At 57.3% G+C, this 16,274-nt stretch overlaps 1 protein-coding gene across 5 annotated transcripts in view; it reads left to right on the top strand.

Annotated features, from left to right (window-relative positions):
• Nucleotides 1-16,274, top strand: part of PLEKHG4 (pleckstrin homology and RhoGEF domain containing G4) — an 83,769-nt gene that overhangs the window by 4,283 nt on the left and 63,212 nt on the right. For 3 of the 5 annotated variants that reach the window (XM_084533725.1, XM_084533722.1, XM_084533724.1), the window contains exon 2: nt 14,247-14,444. In XM_084533725.1, the coding sequence (XP_084389851.1) occupies nt 14,247-14,444 (198 nt within the window). Of the gene's footprint in view, nt 1-1,280; nt 1,998-13,660; nt 13,712-14,246; nt 14,445-16,274 lie in introns of those variants that run through there. The other 2 variants (XM_084533726.1, XM_084533723.1) reach the window with 2 other exon arrangements.

Below are 16,274 nucleotides of genomic sequence, written 5' to 3'. Positions count from 1 at the left end.
AGAGCTTTTGGTTGTCACATCTGTGGCTGAGACCTCCGCTGCACTTCAAAAACCAGGTGCTAATGATTGCCTGGTATGAGTAGCACCTGGGGAGCGAGTGGCTGGTCGGGGAGCACCTGGCTCTGTCCCTGCTCAGGGAGGTGAAAAATGTGATGGAAACCAGACCGGGGCTGTGCACGCACCCTTACACGGTGCCCTCCTCGCCTGTGTTTATGGGGAAGCTGTAACATCCTGCACCAGCCCCCAAAGGTACCATCCTTTTTCTGGCCTCCTGGATCGCTCCTGGCCTCCTGAAGGGAATCCCACACATCATGCTGCAGGTGAAGGACCTGCAAGGGCATCTCCGTAAAACTCCTGAGAGGTGCAGTGGAGCTCTTCTGCCTCCTCTGACTTTGCGGCAGGGGCTGTGACTCCCGCAGAGCCAGCTCAGCACCTCTGCTGGCAGGAGGTTTGTCAGCCTGCTGCGTGCCATGTGCGCACCGGGGGCACATCACTCTCCGTGCTGCTCTGACAGCCCCTGGGGAGGCTGCCGGCACCTGCAGGAGGATGTTGCAAAGGTGTAGCCACATCTTTGGGCTGTGAGATGCGTTTTGGGGAATAAATGAAGGTCAAAGCTGCTTTGCAAACACTGCCCTGTGCAGGTAAATCTGTGCTCGGAGGCTCTGCTAAGGAAGCGTGCCAGGTTCCTCGCCCTTGTGCTGTGAATTTGACAGGGAAAGAAAGGTTCTTCTGCAAAGTGCAAACAGTGATGCAGCTGCTGTGCTCGGATCCCCTGGCAGAGTCGCATCCCATCTAGGAGGACGTCCAGATCCCGCAGGGGACATCTTCCCTCCTGCCGCGTGTCCTCACGTCCTGCCTGAGCCACCCTTCCTCTTGGCATGGGCTTTGTGTGACCGGCACCGGGATGGTGCCAGCACCACGGCCTCCTGCTTGGAGGCTGGTCCCTGCTGAGGCCACACGGTCCCAAATCCTGCAGCCAGGCCCTGGCCTCATCCCCAGGGCTTCTCCTGGGTGTCACCTCCCTCTGCACGCCACCAGACCCCGGGGTGCCCGGCGGCACCTGCCTGTCCCTGCCTCCCTCTCTCCCCACCTCGGTGGTTCTGCCCTTTCCCGTTGTCATTTCTGGAGGCTGTTGCCTGCCTGCACAGTGACCTTCCCCGCTCCCGGGCAGTTTTCTGGCCCCTGGCCATCTTAAACAATTAATGGAGGGGTGGAGAGACTTGCCATGTTAAATTACTTCCTCCTTTGGGAGGGGGCGAGGTCTCCACATCTCGCCTGATACCAATGCAGTTTGTTGCCGTTGCCTGAAGCGGTCACTGCCTCTCTTGTTTTCCTTCCAGAAGTTACAAAAACAGCGTTTCTCGGGGCTCTTTGCTATCCCTCAGCGTTTTTTTTGCCTAACCCCCGTAGCGCTTCCCTGAGATCTCGCAGAGCGGAGAAACTTCCCTGAACTTGGAGAAAAAGCAAAGCCGAGAGGAGAGGCGAGGGGTGCGTTTTTGCTGGGAGAAACCTCCCCACGACGCTGGAGACCTTCTTGGGATGTCTGCGGTGGGCTCGTTCTCCTCCAGCAGCTTCTCAGACTTGCGAAAGCATCTCCCTGCCACGGAGCATCCTCGCTGAGCGGGCACCGGGCGCGGCGAAGGACGCGGCGATGCCGTAAGGAGCAGCCCGCGAGCGTCCGCTGGCTCTGCCCGTGTCCCTGAGGTCCCCGCGGGGCTGGGGAGCTCGGCACCCTGCGTGATGTCCCTCCAGCGCCGAGCCCCGGGGTTGGCTGTCAGAGAAACCTTCGAGGTCCCCTGCTCGGTAGTGTCATGAGTTAGATTAGTTGGAGCCGCGCTGGGGGCGGCGAGGGCTTGGATTACAGTCCGGGACTCCGAGTGCTTCGGTAGTTCACGTCGGAGGGGAGAGGAGACGCCCCGTCGTGGCACACATGGAGGAAAACGAGAAGAAACGCCGCTTTTGGAAGTGAGGGGGGGATAAAGGAGGCCGGGAAGATGGTAAGGAAACCGCCGCGGAGGGCTCCCGAGCGGAGCGGTGTGGGATGGAGCTGGACGGGGCAGCCGGCGCTATGGGAAACAGCTGCTCGCGTGCTTCCCGTTACTCGGATGGCACGGAGCACCCTTGGGTGCCGGCCTCTGAGGGTGGCTGCAGGGCCACGGGGCTCCTGTTGGGTGCTTCTCGGGGCTGCAGCCCTGCAGCGAGGCGCTGGGATGTGGCAGAGCAGGAGGCACAGGCTGGGTGCTGGGCTCTCCTCCTGCCCCGGCCCCTGCCAGCCCTGCTTGGGGGCTGGAAATGGGTGTCCTGCGTGGACACTGCCTCCACGCAGGGCCTGGGGAAGGGCAGAGCTGCTTTTTTTCCACCCAAGGTTGGTGCTGGGGGTTGGAGAAAGCCCTGAGAGCCTGGCCAGGCAGCAGAGCACCCCGTCTCCCCAGGGGGAGCTGCAGGGCAGTCCTGAGCCTGGCCGTGCCATGCACAGAGGTGCCTGGGTGAGGTCCTGCTACGGGCCAGGCTGGCTCCTGCTTGGATTTCCGCTTCTGGGCTCCAAGAAGCTCAGCTTTCTTTGAGATGAGGTGTTTGGCTCGTGGCTCTGTCCTTTCCCATTGTCACCCTGCCTCTCCTCTGCACCCTCGTGTGCCTGTGTCGGAGCTGTGCCTGCTGTCCTCTCCTGTCCTGCTGCAGGCATCTTGCTTCGACTTCTCATCCCAGTCAGGAGAGCTCTTCCTCGCAGTTCTGCTTCTGCAGAGGTGCCTTTGATCCTCAAGATCTTCATCCCTGGTGCTGCCTCTTGTTCCACGGTGAGGCAGAAGCTGCCTGAAGCAGGGGCCGTTGTGTGAAGCAGTGCCGCGGCCGGGCCGGGTGCCGAGGAGGGCTCTGAGGGGATCCTGTGCCCCTCAGGTGCTGCCTTCAGGCCTGGCAGCTGCAAGGAGCAGGGATGAGAGGCCAAGCTGCCCGTGGGGAGAGAACAGACCCGGCTGCGGGTGCTGGCCTCGCCGCAGACCCCAGGTCCCTGGCGGGTGGCTGTTCTCGAGGCCCCAGCAGACCAGAAGTGACGTCTGTGGGCGGCTGAGATGCGGCTGCAGCTCGGAGCTGTGCAGTTCAGCTCACTTTTCCTGGTGAATCAACATACCCTGCAGGCAAAAGATTTGGATCAGAGAGAACGTGGCTCGGTCTGGTGGCCTGCGTGAGGTTTCCTCATGGCCGTGGGCAGCCTGTGGGGCTCGGCGTGGCAGAGCCTGCTCTCTGAGGCAGGTGATTCCTCGCTCTCATGCTTCAACACTGGGGATGTTCTGCTCTGTGTGCGTGGTACGTGGGGCTGCTGCAGCTGGGGGATGCCCAAAGCACCAAACATGCATGATACCTCAGGCCAAAGCTGCCCAATTCCACCAGAACTGACTTGTGCAGCTGTGAGACCCCACGGCGCAGGGAAGGCTGGAGCCCGGCTGGGCTCTGCCCTGCTCAAATTGTGGCCTTCATGGCTGGGGATCCGCCTGTGACCCCCAGTCAGGATTTCCCCTCCATGGGAGAGGGAGCAGGCTTCCCCCCACCCGGTGCCTGCTGCTGGATGGGGCATAGGAGACGGTCAGGTGCAAAACTGTGCTCTTGGGTGGGTTGGCTGGAGGCAAAGCGAGCGAGAGCCCGGCTCCCCTGCTGCACCACGGTGACGTCCCCAGGCTGAGGGACGGCTTCCTCCCTGGAAACTGCTCTTCCACCCTTCACGGGACGATTGCTGCTGCCCTTCGATGGCCGTGGGGGCACTGTGGGCCCGGCATGTGAGTTCAGGGAGGCTCCCACAGCTGTGCCCCGTGAACTTTTCTGGTGGGTTTCAGCAGAAGAGAGCCTTTCTTTTATCACCCAGTGAAGTCTTTTCCTGGGGTGGGAAGGAAATGAGGCTGGGGATCACAAAGAACTTTAAGCATTGGGGATCTTCTTTATTTCCATGCCAAAGCAATGAGCAGGATTTTGGAGCACAGAGCCTGGAGACGTAATCCTGAGCACATGGAAGTGGTTGGAAAGCATCTTCTCTGGGGTGATAGCTTGTGCCTGATGCCCACCTTCTTTCCAAAGCCCCTGGCCAGCAAGCATTTATGGTGAGACCCTGCGGGTTTCCAGGGAGGAACGTGCACTGAGTGTCAGCAATTCCTGGAAATCAGCATCCTGCAACAACCCGCCTCTGGCCATGGCCACGTTTGATGCAGGAGCCGTCTGGAGGTTTGTCTGGCTCACGGTGGGGCAGCACAGTGGGGAAGCACTCTGGGCTTCTGCCCGAGCTGTCCCTTGTGGTCTGTAGGATGCCACGAGGGCAGGGGTGCTTGGTAGCCGCAGGCTGTGCGTGCTGGAGGTGCTGGCTTTCCAACAGCCCTGTGGGAGATGCGCGCTCAGGAGCCACGTGCGTGTGGATAGCGCTGCCTTTGTCACCGCTACCTTGCGCTGCAAATCTTCTCTGTGATGGTATAAAGAAAAGAGCATTGCTGGAAATGGGATTGATGACAAATGGCAATGGAACAGCGGCTGCTTCAGCAACAGAGAGGGTGCTGAAGAGGAAGAAGTCCTTGAGGTGAAGCTGGTGCCTACTGGGAGTCCTCTCCTGCCGGGCAGCGGAGAGGAGCCACCAGCGTGTGAAAAGGGATGCCAGCCCCTAGGCACTAGAGCACAGAGCTCCGTGGAGCCCAGTTTGGAAAAGCAGGCCCGGGATGGGATGTGTTGCTGACTGAAGTGATAAAAGCAATAAAAAGCAAGGACAGCCTGCGAGGGTGAGCTCCCCGCTCGTGCTGGTGGGATGCTGTGGGCTGTGCTTCCATACCACGTGTGATACCTGGCCTGCAGCTCAGGGGACTGAATGGATGTGCCCTTGTTGGCTCTGGTTTGAAGGTTTGGTCCTGCCCAGGTCTCTCTGCCACGTGCAGTGCCCCGTCCCTGGTGGCTAGTTTCGTGTTTCACTTAAGAAAGGAACAAAACACTGGGCAGTTCTTGTGGTGAGTGCTCCTGGCAGCTTTCATGCATATCCCACTTGATTTTTTATTTTTTTTTCATCACTGGACGCCAAGCTGAAACCTTAAGACCAAAGCATCACAAGGTGAATCTAAAAATCTTCCCCCTGCTCAAATTTACCGTGGGTTGGGATGCCCAGGATGCTGCTGGGGCAGCCAGCCACTGACCTGATGGAATCGAATGGCTCAAGGACAAACGGGGAGCAGCCGAGGACTGCTGCACGTGCTCCTCCTGGACGTGTGGCAGAGAAAACCTCGGTGGGACCTTGTGGTCAGCCCCAGCGGGGCGAGGTGCTGCGGGCGGCTTGAAGGCGCGGGGAGGAAAAGCCGACGGAGTTCTGGGGCTCTGAGCTAGGTGTCCACCTTGAGCTTCGCAGCCCGTGCGAGGTGTGGCAGCACTTGCAGGAGCCTGAGTTTGAAGGTTTCCTTCGCAGGCTCCTCCAGGAGGATCCCTTCCTTCCCCGGGGGCCGCCTGTCGAACCTCCCAACAAAACGCGAGCGCTGCCGAGCCTCAGACGCGGTTAAAGGATGTGGATTATTTGCTGTCTGTTGTCATCTTTCTGAATACATTTACCTTTTGAACAAGGTCCCTCTCATACGCTCAGGAGGCTGGTATGCAGACCCGTTAATGGATCAAGGGGAAAAATGCCTGTGGATGTATTCTCCTTTGTGTTTGGGCTTATAACCACCCACGTTTTGGCATACATCCCTTCTGTGCACAAAGATGTCTTTTAGAAATCTCTAGTTAAATCTCCACCCTCCTTTGATATGTATGGAAATAATGGGACACGTGAGACTGTTTTCTGTTTGGAAAAAAAAAAAAAAAAGAGAGCTATAAAGGGAGTAGCTTAAAAGGCCTGTGTTTACTCCTTTCTAACTCAGGAGTTTAGTAAAAGCAGTGCGCTGAATTTATGACTGATGTACTTAGCTCTCCGGGAGGCGCTCATTTAGGGCTTTATCTGAGTATAGGGGAAATGTTTTCACCAGGGCTTGGCTGCTCGCAGGCAGGAGGGCTTCAGCACACGACCGAGTGCCTGTGTCCTTTCCCCAGCCAGCTCTGAGAGTCTCAGAGGAAATTTATCCACGCTCCTTGTGGTGCCCGGGGCAGAGCTGGCACGGCCACAGCCACCTGCGCTGCCCTCCTGTCCTTCTGGCTGCTCCTTCCTCAAAGCCGAGGGCACCTGAGCTGGTGTCTGGACTGCCAGCTGCCTCCCCACGTTGGGGACGTGTAGGGACGCTTACTGTTTTCTCCCACAAAGAGCCAGCCCCTCCTGGAATCGCTGCTCCGGCGCTTTGGAGCGCTTTCCTTTCCCCCTCGATGCAGCAGGACTCACGTTTCACGTGCACATGGTCAGGCAGGCTGTTTAAAGCCAAAATGATCTGTGGCTCATCTGTTAGGGGATGCTGGGGCCGTAGAGCGTTACCTAGCTCCCACGTTGGGTCTGGGAGCTTTTAACTGCAACGTGTTCTTTTCTTGGGGGCATCCACCCTCAGTTACGGAGGTTGCAAGAGGTGCAAAATCTGCCCTCGGGAGCCTGTCCCGGGAGCTCGTGCACCTTGCAGGGGAGGGGTGGGATCTGGATGATGGGATCTGGCAGTGGCCCCGTGCTCAGAGCATTTGCGAGGCTGGCAGAGAAGCAATAACCTAAATGGAGACCCTGTGAAGAGCGTTTCTGGCACTCTTCAGCTGTCCTGCTGAAGGATTATCGTTTTCTCTCGGAGCGCAGGAGGCTGCCCGTCTGTCGTGAGATGCTCCCAGATGGGCGCCTGAACGCGAGGTGTTGGTTCTGGTCTCGTGCCCCTGCCTGAAAGGTGTCGAAGCGAGCTGACCTGCTTGGCCGAGAGCTTGCTTGGTGGACGTTGTGGCTGGATAACCAAATCTTTCCTTCTGCCTACAGCAGATATCGGGTAGGAGTCGGACACGGTAAGGACACTGCTGCTCAGGTCATTTTGCCAACCCGATGCCAACCCCTGAAGCTGAGAGCAGAGCGAATAAGATCAGATGAGCGAGCTGAAGCAATTTCTTCTGTTGGGTGGCACGGAGAATGATTTTTAGAGCGTTTGCATGACGAGCCCAGTAAGAAAAGGGAGCCTGTTGTAAGTCTGTCGTAATGCGCCTTTGTCCTTATGGAGAAGTGGAAATTCTTGGCTCGGTCTGCGATATCCGACAGGATTTAGCAAGCCTTATCCTGCCCTGGTGTCCGAGTCCGTGGTAGGAGCGGGGAGCGAGGCACGTGGTGCTGGGGGAGCCAGAGCTGTCCTGGGGACCTCGAGGACAAACACAGCCACGGCCACCAAGCCCTTGCGCTCTTCCAGCGTGAGTCTGTTGCTGGGAAGGGTGTTTGGGGAGCGCCCAAGGCTTCGTATTTTGCTGATTACAGCTTTGGTAATTAATTGCATGGTTAGCTATGCCAATGATATTAGAAAAAGAAAAAAAAAATCTGTGCTTAGACAGTTATTTCAGATTAAGGATTTAATCTCTTGATTAAACTAAACCAAAATAAGCTGGTTCCCAGCTGTAGGACGCTGGTGTCTGCGCAGCCCTTCTCACCCATTTGTGGGCTCTTCCTTCAGCTGGAGCACGTCTGTGTGAGGACAGGCCTTTGGTCTGGTCTTTCAGATGCCCTTCAAGCATCTATATTGCCCCAATCCATGGCTAATGGAAGGCAGCAGGCCTTTGGGAGCAGGGGCTCTGGATAAGACCTGCCTGTTGCTCCGTTTGCTGCGAGCTTCAGTTCAGGGTGCGAAACATCCCTGCAAGGAAAAGTGAATCTCCATTTCCCAGTGCTGCTCCTCTCCTCTTTTAAGAGGACCTTCTCGGGTTGTGGGTCTGCCTTTCATCCCCGCTTTGGCCTCCCTAATCTGTTCAGCAGTTGTCAGCAGCTCTCCTGATGTGTTGGGTGTTGCGAGGACAGACGAGAAAGCCGCAGGCCCTGCTCCAGAGAACCTAAAAGAGCTAAAAGGAAGGGTAGAGAGGAGGAACGTGAGCGCAGAGCCCTGGTGGAAGAGGTGCTGGGTGCTGCCTGACCACGTGCGATGCTCTTTGTTTCGGGGAGCAGGGCTGGAGATGGCTGGGAGAGCAGAAACCTCGCCGTGCCAGCAAGGGTCTCCGTGGGTCCGAGTCCCCTTGGGGACAAATGTAAAATCCAAAGCCTGAGGCTTGCAGGAGGTCGTGCTGTGCTTTCACAGCAACCTGGGATGTCCCCCTGGGTGCAAACCATCCAGCCCTGGGCTTGGAGGGCTTTGGCCCGGCTCTGGCCCTGCCTTTTCACGCGCTGAGCACGCCCGGACCTCCAGCATGCGCAGAAGCAGGGCCTCGGAGCTGAAAAGCAAATACATCATTTTTCCCCTTTTGTTTAATTAAACGAGAGATCATGAGTTAATCGCTTCCAAGCGCTTGTTTTCCTGCAGCGCCTGGAATGATAATCCCGCGCGCTGCCCAGTAGGAGCTGCTTTGGCTGCCGCGAGAAGGGCCGGGGAACGGGGGGAGGCATCTGGAAACGATTCCTCGCACCACTCCCTGCGAGGCTGCCGGGGCTGCTGGAGGCACAGCTTGCGAGCGAGGCCGGCCTGGGTGAGGCCACAAGTGTTCTGGGTGCTGCACTTTTTCTCCCCAAAAAACCCTAAAAAAAAAATAGCCCAAAAAGCAGGTAGAGCCGCCCACGGTCATCTCGCAGGAAGGCGGTGTGCGTGCCCACCTCTGGAGCCGCAGGGTTGACCAAATTGCGCGTTATTTTAGCCAAAACGTCCCGAGGCAGGCGGGGTGCCGGGGCCAGGCGCCCTCCTCCCAGCCTTCCCCCTCCCCGAGCCTCGCAGCGAGCAGCCGAGGGGGGAGCTGGCACTTGTTCTGGGAAGATTTTTCTCTCTTGAACTCATTGCCGCCGCGATTAGAGCGGCTCAGGAAACGGGGATGGGAGGGTTCTCCTCCCTGCAGGAACAGAGTGGGAAATCTCAAATTTTGTCAGAAAAACAAGCCCTAGCTTTTAGCCAGGGACCTTTTTGATCAGAGAAACGTCTCTCTTTCTCTCTCTCTTTTTTTTTTTTGTCTTTTCAAAGGAAAAGCAGCCTAGCTTCAGGCTCGGTGTCGGAAAGTGGAAAGGGTTCACGGAAGAAAGCCCAGAGGTCTGTTTTTACTGGAAATGAGGTTTCTCACGTCAGCTGAGAGCCGAGCAGCCCCAGCCAAGCGGCGCAGCACGGCAGCCCCAGCCCCGTGCTGGCGGCGGGACGGGCTCAGCGCCTGCCCCGTGCTCCTTTCCCCCAGTCCCCAAAATCTGGCTGGGGGCCACGGGCAGGCACTGCCCTGCGAGCACTCGGAGCTGTGCCTCTTCCCAGTTTTCTATTACTTCTCCTTTCCAGTTCTGGGGTCTGGGAGTGTTGGATCATCTCCTCCCCACACCTTTGCAGGAGCTGTTGGGTTTCCTAGGACCTGGGTTTTCCTCCCCAGGTTGCTCCTCGCCCTGCCAGGCCAGGCACTGCTGGGTTCATCCACGGCACGGTGGGATGTTTAATTCCCTCCTGGGCTGCTCAGGTGGGGCGTTAGGAGGTGTTTCTCAGGGCAGAGCTGCATGTCCCTGGGCTAAATTCCTGCTGTGAGACGAGCCCTCAGCACATTGCATGGGCTGCTCCTGCCTGCTAGAAGGGAGCGTCGCCTGCCCGAAGCCTTGGGCTCGTCAAGCAGTGTGGCCTCACCCTGCTGATAGCTTTTAGGAGCCTTCGGACAGCATCTGGGCTGTCAGCGAGGAAGATTTGTGCCTCTTCTTCCTGTTGTCCTTGACCAAGACTCAGCGTTTTGCAGACAGCTGTGCTTGAGCGCGATGCTTCCTTCCAGCCACGGTGGTCGAGTGAATCGCAGGGAGCGCTGCAGCCCTTCCCCGCGCTGGGCTGAGGTCCCAGGCATGTGCCTGGGCTGTAGCCTTGGGGATTTTCTCTCCGCTCCCCGGGCAGGCTGCCTCCTTCTCCAAACCTGCAGGGGGGTCTCCAGCATCCAGCCGTAACCGCTGAGCGGCAGGTCCCAAAGAGGAGTAACTTGAGTCAGAAGGAAATGCAGCATGGCAGGGCTTCCCAATCATCCAAGCAGCTATGTAACACGCTGCCTGCCCACGGAGGCAGGCAGAAATTTAGATGAGTGCACCTAGAAAGGGCCGAGGAGCTCCTTGTTTGCCTCCTGGCAGGCTCCTCGCCCATGCTGCAGCGGCTGCTCGCCCTAGAGGAGGTAGGTGGGTCCCCGGAGCAGGGCTGTGACTGATCCCCGGCTCCTTTTCCTGCTGCCTGCTTCTTTGTCCTGTGCTGGGGCTGCTGCCAGGCCCTCCTTGCCTCCCCTCTGCCCTGCCTCCTGCTCCTCGCTGCGGCTCCAGCTGGGGAACAGGGCACGTAGGGCCGAGCAGAGCTTTGCCACGACCGTCTCCATCCCTCTGTTCATTTCACAGCACCCGTGGCTCCTGTTACACCGTGGAGAGGAGGGAAAACCTGTCCCACCCCACTCGTTTCTACCCCTTTGCCACTCGTGAAGCCCTCCTGGGCTCCCCCTGCCCTCCCAGGTGGGACCACGCCGCCTTCTCCTCTCCCTTGCCGCCCGCCAGCCCCGCACCGACAGCCGGCTCCCAGCTGCGGCACGGTGAAAGCTGCTGTGGCCGGACGTGACCTTAACCTGGGCTTTATTTAGCGCTTTGATTTATGGAGGAGTTATTTTAAAAGCCTGTTTCTCTTTTTGGGAGGTGTGGCGAGCGTGTGGTGGCAGCATGCGGGAGTTCATGGGGCTCCTGTGCTATTTACAAAGAAGCGTTTGAGTCCCGAGACCCTTTTTTTTTTTTTTTTTTTTTTCCTTGGGCAGATGCTCTCTGGCTCGCTTGGAAAGCGCTCCTGTTTGCGTTTGTGCCGGGTGGCTGAAAAGGAGCAAGTGTCCCGTTCCCCACCAGGAGGAGGATGTGGCAATGCTGCTGGGGGGCTGCGTTCTCCAGGAGGGCCCCTCCTGGGCTTTGCCAGCTCTCCAGGCGTGGGCAGGAGTAGCAGTGAGCTGTGGCAGCAGTGCCCTCTCCGTGGATCCTTGCTGGGTTTAGCTAGCTCCCCTCCTCTCAGTACCCTGGCCCCATTATTTTGGGTTGCAGAAATTGCACCCGCGGGGTGGTTGCGTCCCCTGCGTGGCACGAGGGATGCAGCTCGTGGATCAGCCGGGCTGTAGACTTCACATTTCTTGCAGTGCTGGATGCTGTCCCCTTCTCCTGCTGGTTCATCCAAGCTCCCCGTGCCTCCAAACCCCAGATCCTTGGGGTGTGTAGCCGCAGGCCCTGCAGGTGCACCCCAGCGAGGTCGTTCCCACAGCTCCCTCGGCAGCCTCAGAAGCCTGCATCACCTCTGCATCACCTCTCTGTCCCTTTAAAGCCTGCACAGGGACCATGGCTTCACGGTGCAGCACAGCTAGAGAGATGTAAAACCTCTTTACAGTGGCTACAGGCTGTGCTTATCCTGTATTTCACCAAAGGAAGGGGTGATATGCGACTTGGTTTATTTTAACCTTATAAAGGATTTTTGATTCGGTGCCAATGTTAATAATTGTCCTGTGCAGGCTTCGCTCAGGCAGCAGGAATGGTGCGAGAACCTGAGAGCAATGCACTGACTCATGTGCAAATATTTTTCCTTCTTTGTTTTATTTGCAACAGCAAACGAAATTCGTTGTGTGTGGGGGGATTATTATCTGAAAGAATTCTGCGAGAGGGATGGGGCAGAAGGCGGCACAGACCTCCCCCCCCCGCCCCCAGCTGGTTTTGGCTGAGATTTTGACTCTGTGTACAGCAGAGGGTCAGGTGGAAATTTTTTTCAGCTCCTACCAGCAGTAACGCGGCTGCGATGCTGCACGAGGCCTCGGCTGGGCTCTTTGGAGCTGGGTGAAGACGAGTTTTATCTGCAGGGGCACAGACGCTTGCTGGGACAGGTCTTTGCCTGGTGCAACAGAGGTTACCGGGGCTGTGCTCGCCTTCGGCTGCCTGTGCTTAGCCTCTGTCATTTCTCGAGAGCACAGGGGAGCAATGACACCAGGCACAGGGCGCTGCACCTCAATATTTAGCAAGGTGAGGTGGATGTCCAGGTGGGAGAGGCTTTGCGTTGGGCTGGGTGCCTGTTTCCCTACCCTACGGGCCCCTCTGTGCCTTTTTTTAGCAGGTCCAGGATAACGTGTAAAGGGAACGCTTCAATTTAAGCTGTCTGCATGGAGCATCCCACAGCTCCTACCAGACTGCTTGCCCTTCTTCTGTGCTTCCCAAATGCTGGTTTCCCCTCGCACCTTGCGTGGGGATGGTTCTGGACCAGAACTCTGCAGAGAGCAGGCTGCTGACCATCAGCTCGGGCAGATTCCTCTTGAGCTCCGCGATGTCTCAGGGAAGATTTTCTCTGCAGCCTCATCCCTGCAGTGAAGGAAGTGCCTGGGGACTTCCAGGCTTTCCATTTCAATTAAGAGAATGAAAGTTGGGGTTTTAAATCGCTCTTTTCTGGGTGGAAGGAAGCTTGTTTAAAACAACCTCCTGCTGTTTAGTACTGGGGCTAAACCCTCAGCCCGAGCATTCAACGCTTGTCAGCGTGCACACAGGGCTCCTGCTTTTTGAGTCCTTGGGTTAAGAATATGAAAAATAGTTCCTTCCCCTCTGTTTATCTGGTTACGCTGACCTGGAGGGGGATTGCAGGAGGCGGCTGGTTGCGAACACTTCAGGTGCTTGCTCGCTGCCATTTAGCCTTGCTTGGTGCTGACATCAGGAGAAGGAGCAGAAAAAAGAATGAAGCGGTGCCACGGGCGGTTCGTGGTTTGCTGTCACCCACGTTCGCCAAGTTTGGGGCAGGGAGGGATTGTGGAGGCATTGCCTGGATGGTAAAGCACCCAGCCCTCTAAATGAGGAATTTAAGGGTCGTTGAGCTGGGCAGCTGGGAAAAATGGGAAGGTTTGTGTGAGGAGCATCCTCTCTGCTGTGGCTGCAGCTCCCTTCAGCTTCCTTGCTCTGGGGCTGCTGCAGTTTCTCAAGCCGGTGCCTGGAGGGATGGAGCCCTTGGAGAGGAAGAAGTGAAAGGGTTTCCTTCCTCCTGATCCATCCATCCCACTGTTCCCCGGTGGCAGCACGAGCTGCTGTGGCACTGCTTTGTTTAACTTTCTCTCCAAATCTTGCTGTGGGACTGAGGTATGTTTTCAGGCATGTCCATGCAGCTGTTCCTGTTCTACAGGAGGCTGGAGGCTTCTGGGCCAGAGGCTCGAATGCTTGCGTTGTCTCTAGTGAAAGGAGGTGGATTTATATCAGACGAGAATCTGGCCAGACACCTGAGTAAACTTTCATTTGGTTTTGTAACAAAACTCACTCCCACTGGCTTTAGGTTAGCCAGAGGGGTCTCCTCTACAACAGAGAGGCAGGGAGGGATCTCGCTCCTCTCCGCAGATGTGTGCGGGTTGTTTTATTTTTTGGCAAGCTCTCCGGCCTTGCACCCATGCAGCAGAGCAGAATTTGGCCTCTGGCACTGGAATCGGTTCTGACACTGCGGGCAGGCTGTGGCGGGCAGGCTCTCCAGAACAACGGTGGAAGCCGTGAAGCCGTCCCCTCTGATCCCTGAGCAGGAAGGGGGCATCCATGTGCCCACTCGGGCCCTAAAGGCAAACTCGTAGATCCTCTTGTGAGGCATCTCTCACTGCAGAAAGCTCCTGGAGTGAGCCTTTCATGAGAGTAACTCTTAAAAAAGGAGGAATTACACAGGTGAGTGGTTTTTACTCTGGCATCAGCCTTCAGATCACAGCTCGCTGAGGAGCGTCAGCACAAACGGTGCCCCTGCATCCCTCCTTGGGCTGCGGAGGGCCGTCAGGCCGGGCTGTAACGCACCTGAGCGCCGGCGGCACTTCCAGCCCCGGGTGCCTGAAGCGCGGGGCTGCCGATCCGCGCGCCCCATGAGACTCGCGCTCGCTCGCACGCACTCACGTGCTGCGGTAATGGTTTAATAGCAGCCCCACCCAGCCCAGCCAGAAGGACTTGCTGCGTAAGCAAAAGCAGGGAAATCTCGCCTCTGCGCGCAGCGCTCTGCGAGCGCTTCGCTCACTTTTTGGGAGAGTTTTTTTTTTATTATTTTTTTTTAATTCCCTTCTGGAATCGCCGGTGCCAAAAGAAACCAGAAGGGACGGCAGCTTGCTCCTTTTGATCCTCTCTACTCCTGCGCTGGGAGGTGGCTGTGCTCCTGGTGTAGGGCTGGCCGGGGCGTACCGCGCCGTGGCACCACTAACGCTTCCTCTCTTGGCAGGACTCGGAGTCGCTGGACGGTTGCATTCAGAGTACGTTATCGGCGCTCTACCCTCCGTTCGAGGCTACCGCAGCCACTGTGCTGTGCCAAGTTTTTGATGTGGTGGAGAAGACGTACCGTGGGGATGGACTGCGCTACCTCATAGACTTCCTGATCCCAGCCAAGCACATCCTGCAGTGCATTCAGCAGGATGCCTGTGTGAGTATATCCCGCTCTCTAAGGCCTGCTAGGGCTTTGCTTCAGAGCCTTCTTTCTGCTCGAGTATGTAAAACGCCTGGCAAAAAGTGCTTGCATGCGTGCGGCAGCCTAGGCGGGAGGAGGGCAAGGCAGACAATTTGGAAAGAGCTGAGAAATTGTTATTGAAAGTTAACCTTGCCAAGATCAGATGTGGAGTGCTGCCCTTGCTTTCCGTAACCTGAAACACTAAATGGGAGGCTTTTGGGAGACTTAGCACAGCCTAAGCCTCCCTGTTTGCTGCGTAGGGTTGAAGCGGGTGGCTTCTGACCCCAGCCGTTCCCTGGCTGTGGGGATGAAGCTGGCAGGAGGACGCTGGCAGGAGGATGCGTGGGGCGAAGTGCTGCCAGTCGGTGTTTTTCCCAGAAGCCTGGCTCCCCTTTGATGGTTGCTGGAACGGTCGCAAGGCTCGGTAGCCCCGAGGAGTCACGTTACGCTTACTGCCAGAGCGAGCCCAAGATTAATGGGCTTTACTGTCGGGAGGCTTAAATGTTAGAAACGATGAGTCAAATGCCTCCATCACAAACTTGGCTCAAAGCTTGCGTGATTAAAAAAGAAAAGAAAAGGGCGGGGGGAACACCACCACCCTACGCCTAGGGTTTGTTCTAGCTTTTTTATGTTTGAGTGTAGAAGGTGGATGTGGCCAGGTTTTTGATAGACCTCCTCATAGCAGGGGACTTTTGGGAGGAGGAAAAATAAGTATGAGCTGAAATCCTCAGATGCTTTATTTATCTGAAAGAGGTGAAGTGCTGAGGAGAACACCCATAGCATTTGATGGATCCAGGTAACAAAGCATGGGAGCTGGGGTTGGATCGTCCCACAAGCTGTGTGTATGCGCATTTTGGTAATGAACTGCGTTCATTAGAACAGGGATTCCTCCCAAGGTGTCTGCACAGCTGCTGTTTTTAATGCCGTGACGCACAGTGTGGCGTTCACTGTAAGAAATGAGGTTTGGGGTTTGTGTTGACTAGTGATTACTGCAGGATGGTTCACAGCTTTCCCCTGCCTGCCCCCCTTACAGGGTCACTGGGCAGGGAGAATGGTGGTGTGCCCCCGTTTTTTGGGGATGGAGGGGTTGGTGGCAGGGCTGGGGCCAGCACTGGGGCTGGGGCTGGAGCCCTCACCTGCCTCAGGCCATGGCCGCCCTCAGGGGGAAGCCATGTGGGGCTGGGGTGGTGGTGGTGGTGGTAGTGGCGGTGGGCGGGCCTCGGCCTGCCCAACAGCCAATGGGAGGAGAGCTGAGGTCTGCGGCAGCCAATAGGAGCGCGGAGATGCCTTGATGGGCATGAGGTGGTGGGACGGGGGCGGGCGGCCCTGGGGCGGGAGGGCTGAGGCGAGGCTGTGAGGGCGGCGGGGCCTGAGGGGGCCTGGGGCAGGCGAGGTGAGGGCTCGGGGGGTGCTGTGGGGCCTCAGGGGGGGCTGTGAGGGCTCAGGGGGTGCTGTGGGGGCTCAGGGGCTGTGAGCCCCCTGGCCCTAACTGACGATTTTGTGTTTCAGAGCTGGTGTTGCAGGGAGAGCGAGGGGAGCTCGAGGTACCTTGTGCTGCCTTTAGAGCAGGGCCCTTCATATTTCCCTTTATACTTCCCTTTCCCTTTGAGTTTTTATTACTGAAACTTATTTCTTGCGTCTTGCGGGCCTGTTCTCCCCCAAACTCCTTGCTGTCTCAACTCTCAGGGCCGTTTCTTACTACTTGTTCTTTAAAAGTTCTCTCTGCCTTTTCCAGTGTAAACAAAAGCGGCGTTCCCTCCTTAGTTTTCATTCAGCATGCCCCTGTGAGCTTTGCCTCAGCACACT

Source organism: Aythya ferina (assembly GCF_964211825.1).
Source record: "Aythya ferina genome assembly, chromosome: 12".
In the NCBI taxonomy this organism is placed as follows: Eukaryota; Metazoa; Chordata; class Aves; order Anseriformes; family Anatidae; genus Aythya; species Aythya ferina.
Note: the sequence above shows the minus strand (reverse complement) of the source record. Positions and strands in the feature narration are given on the sequence as shown.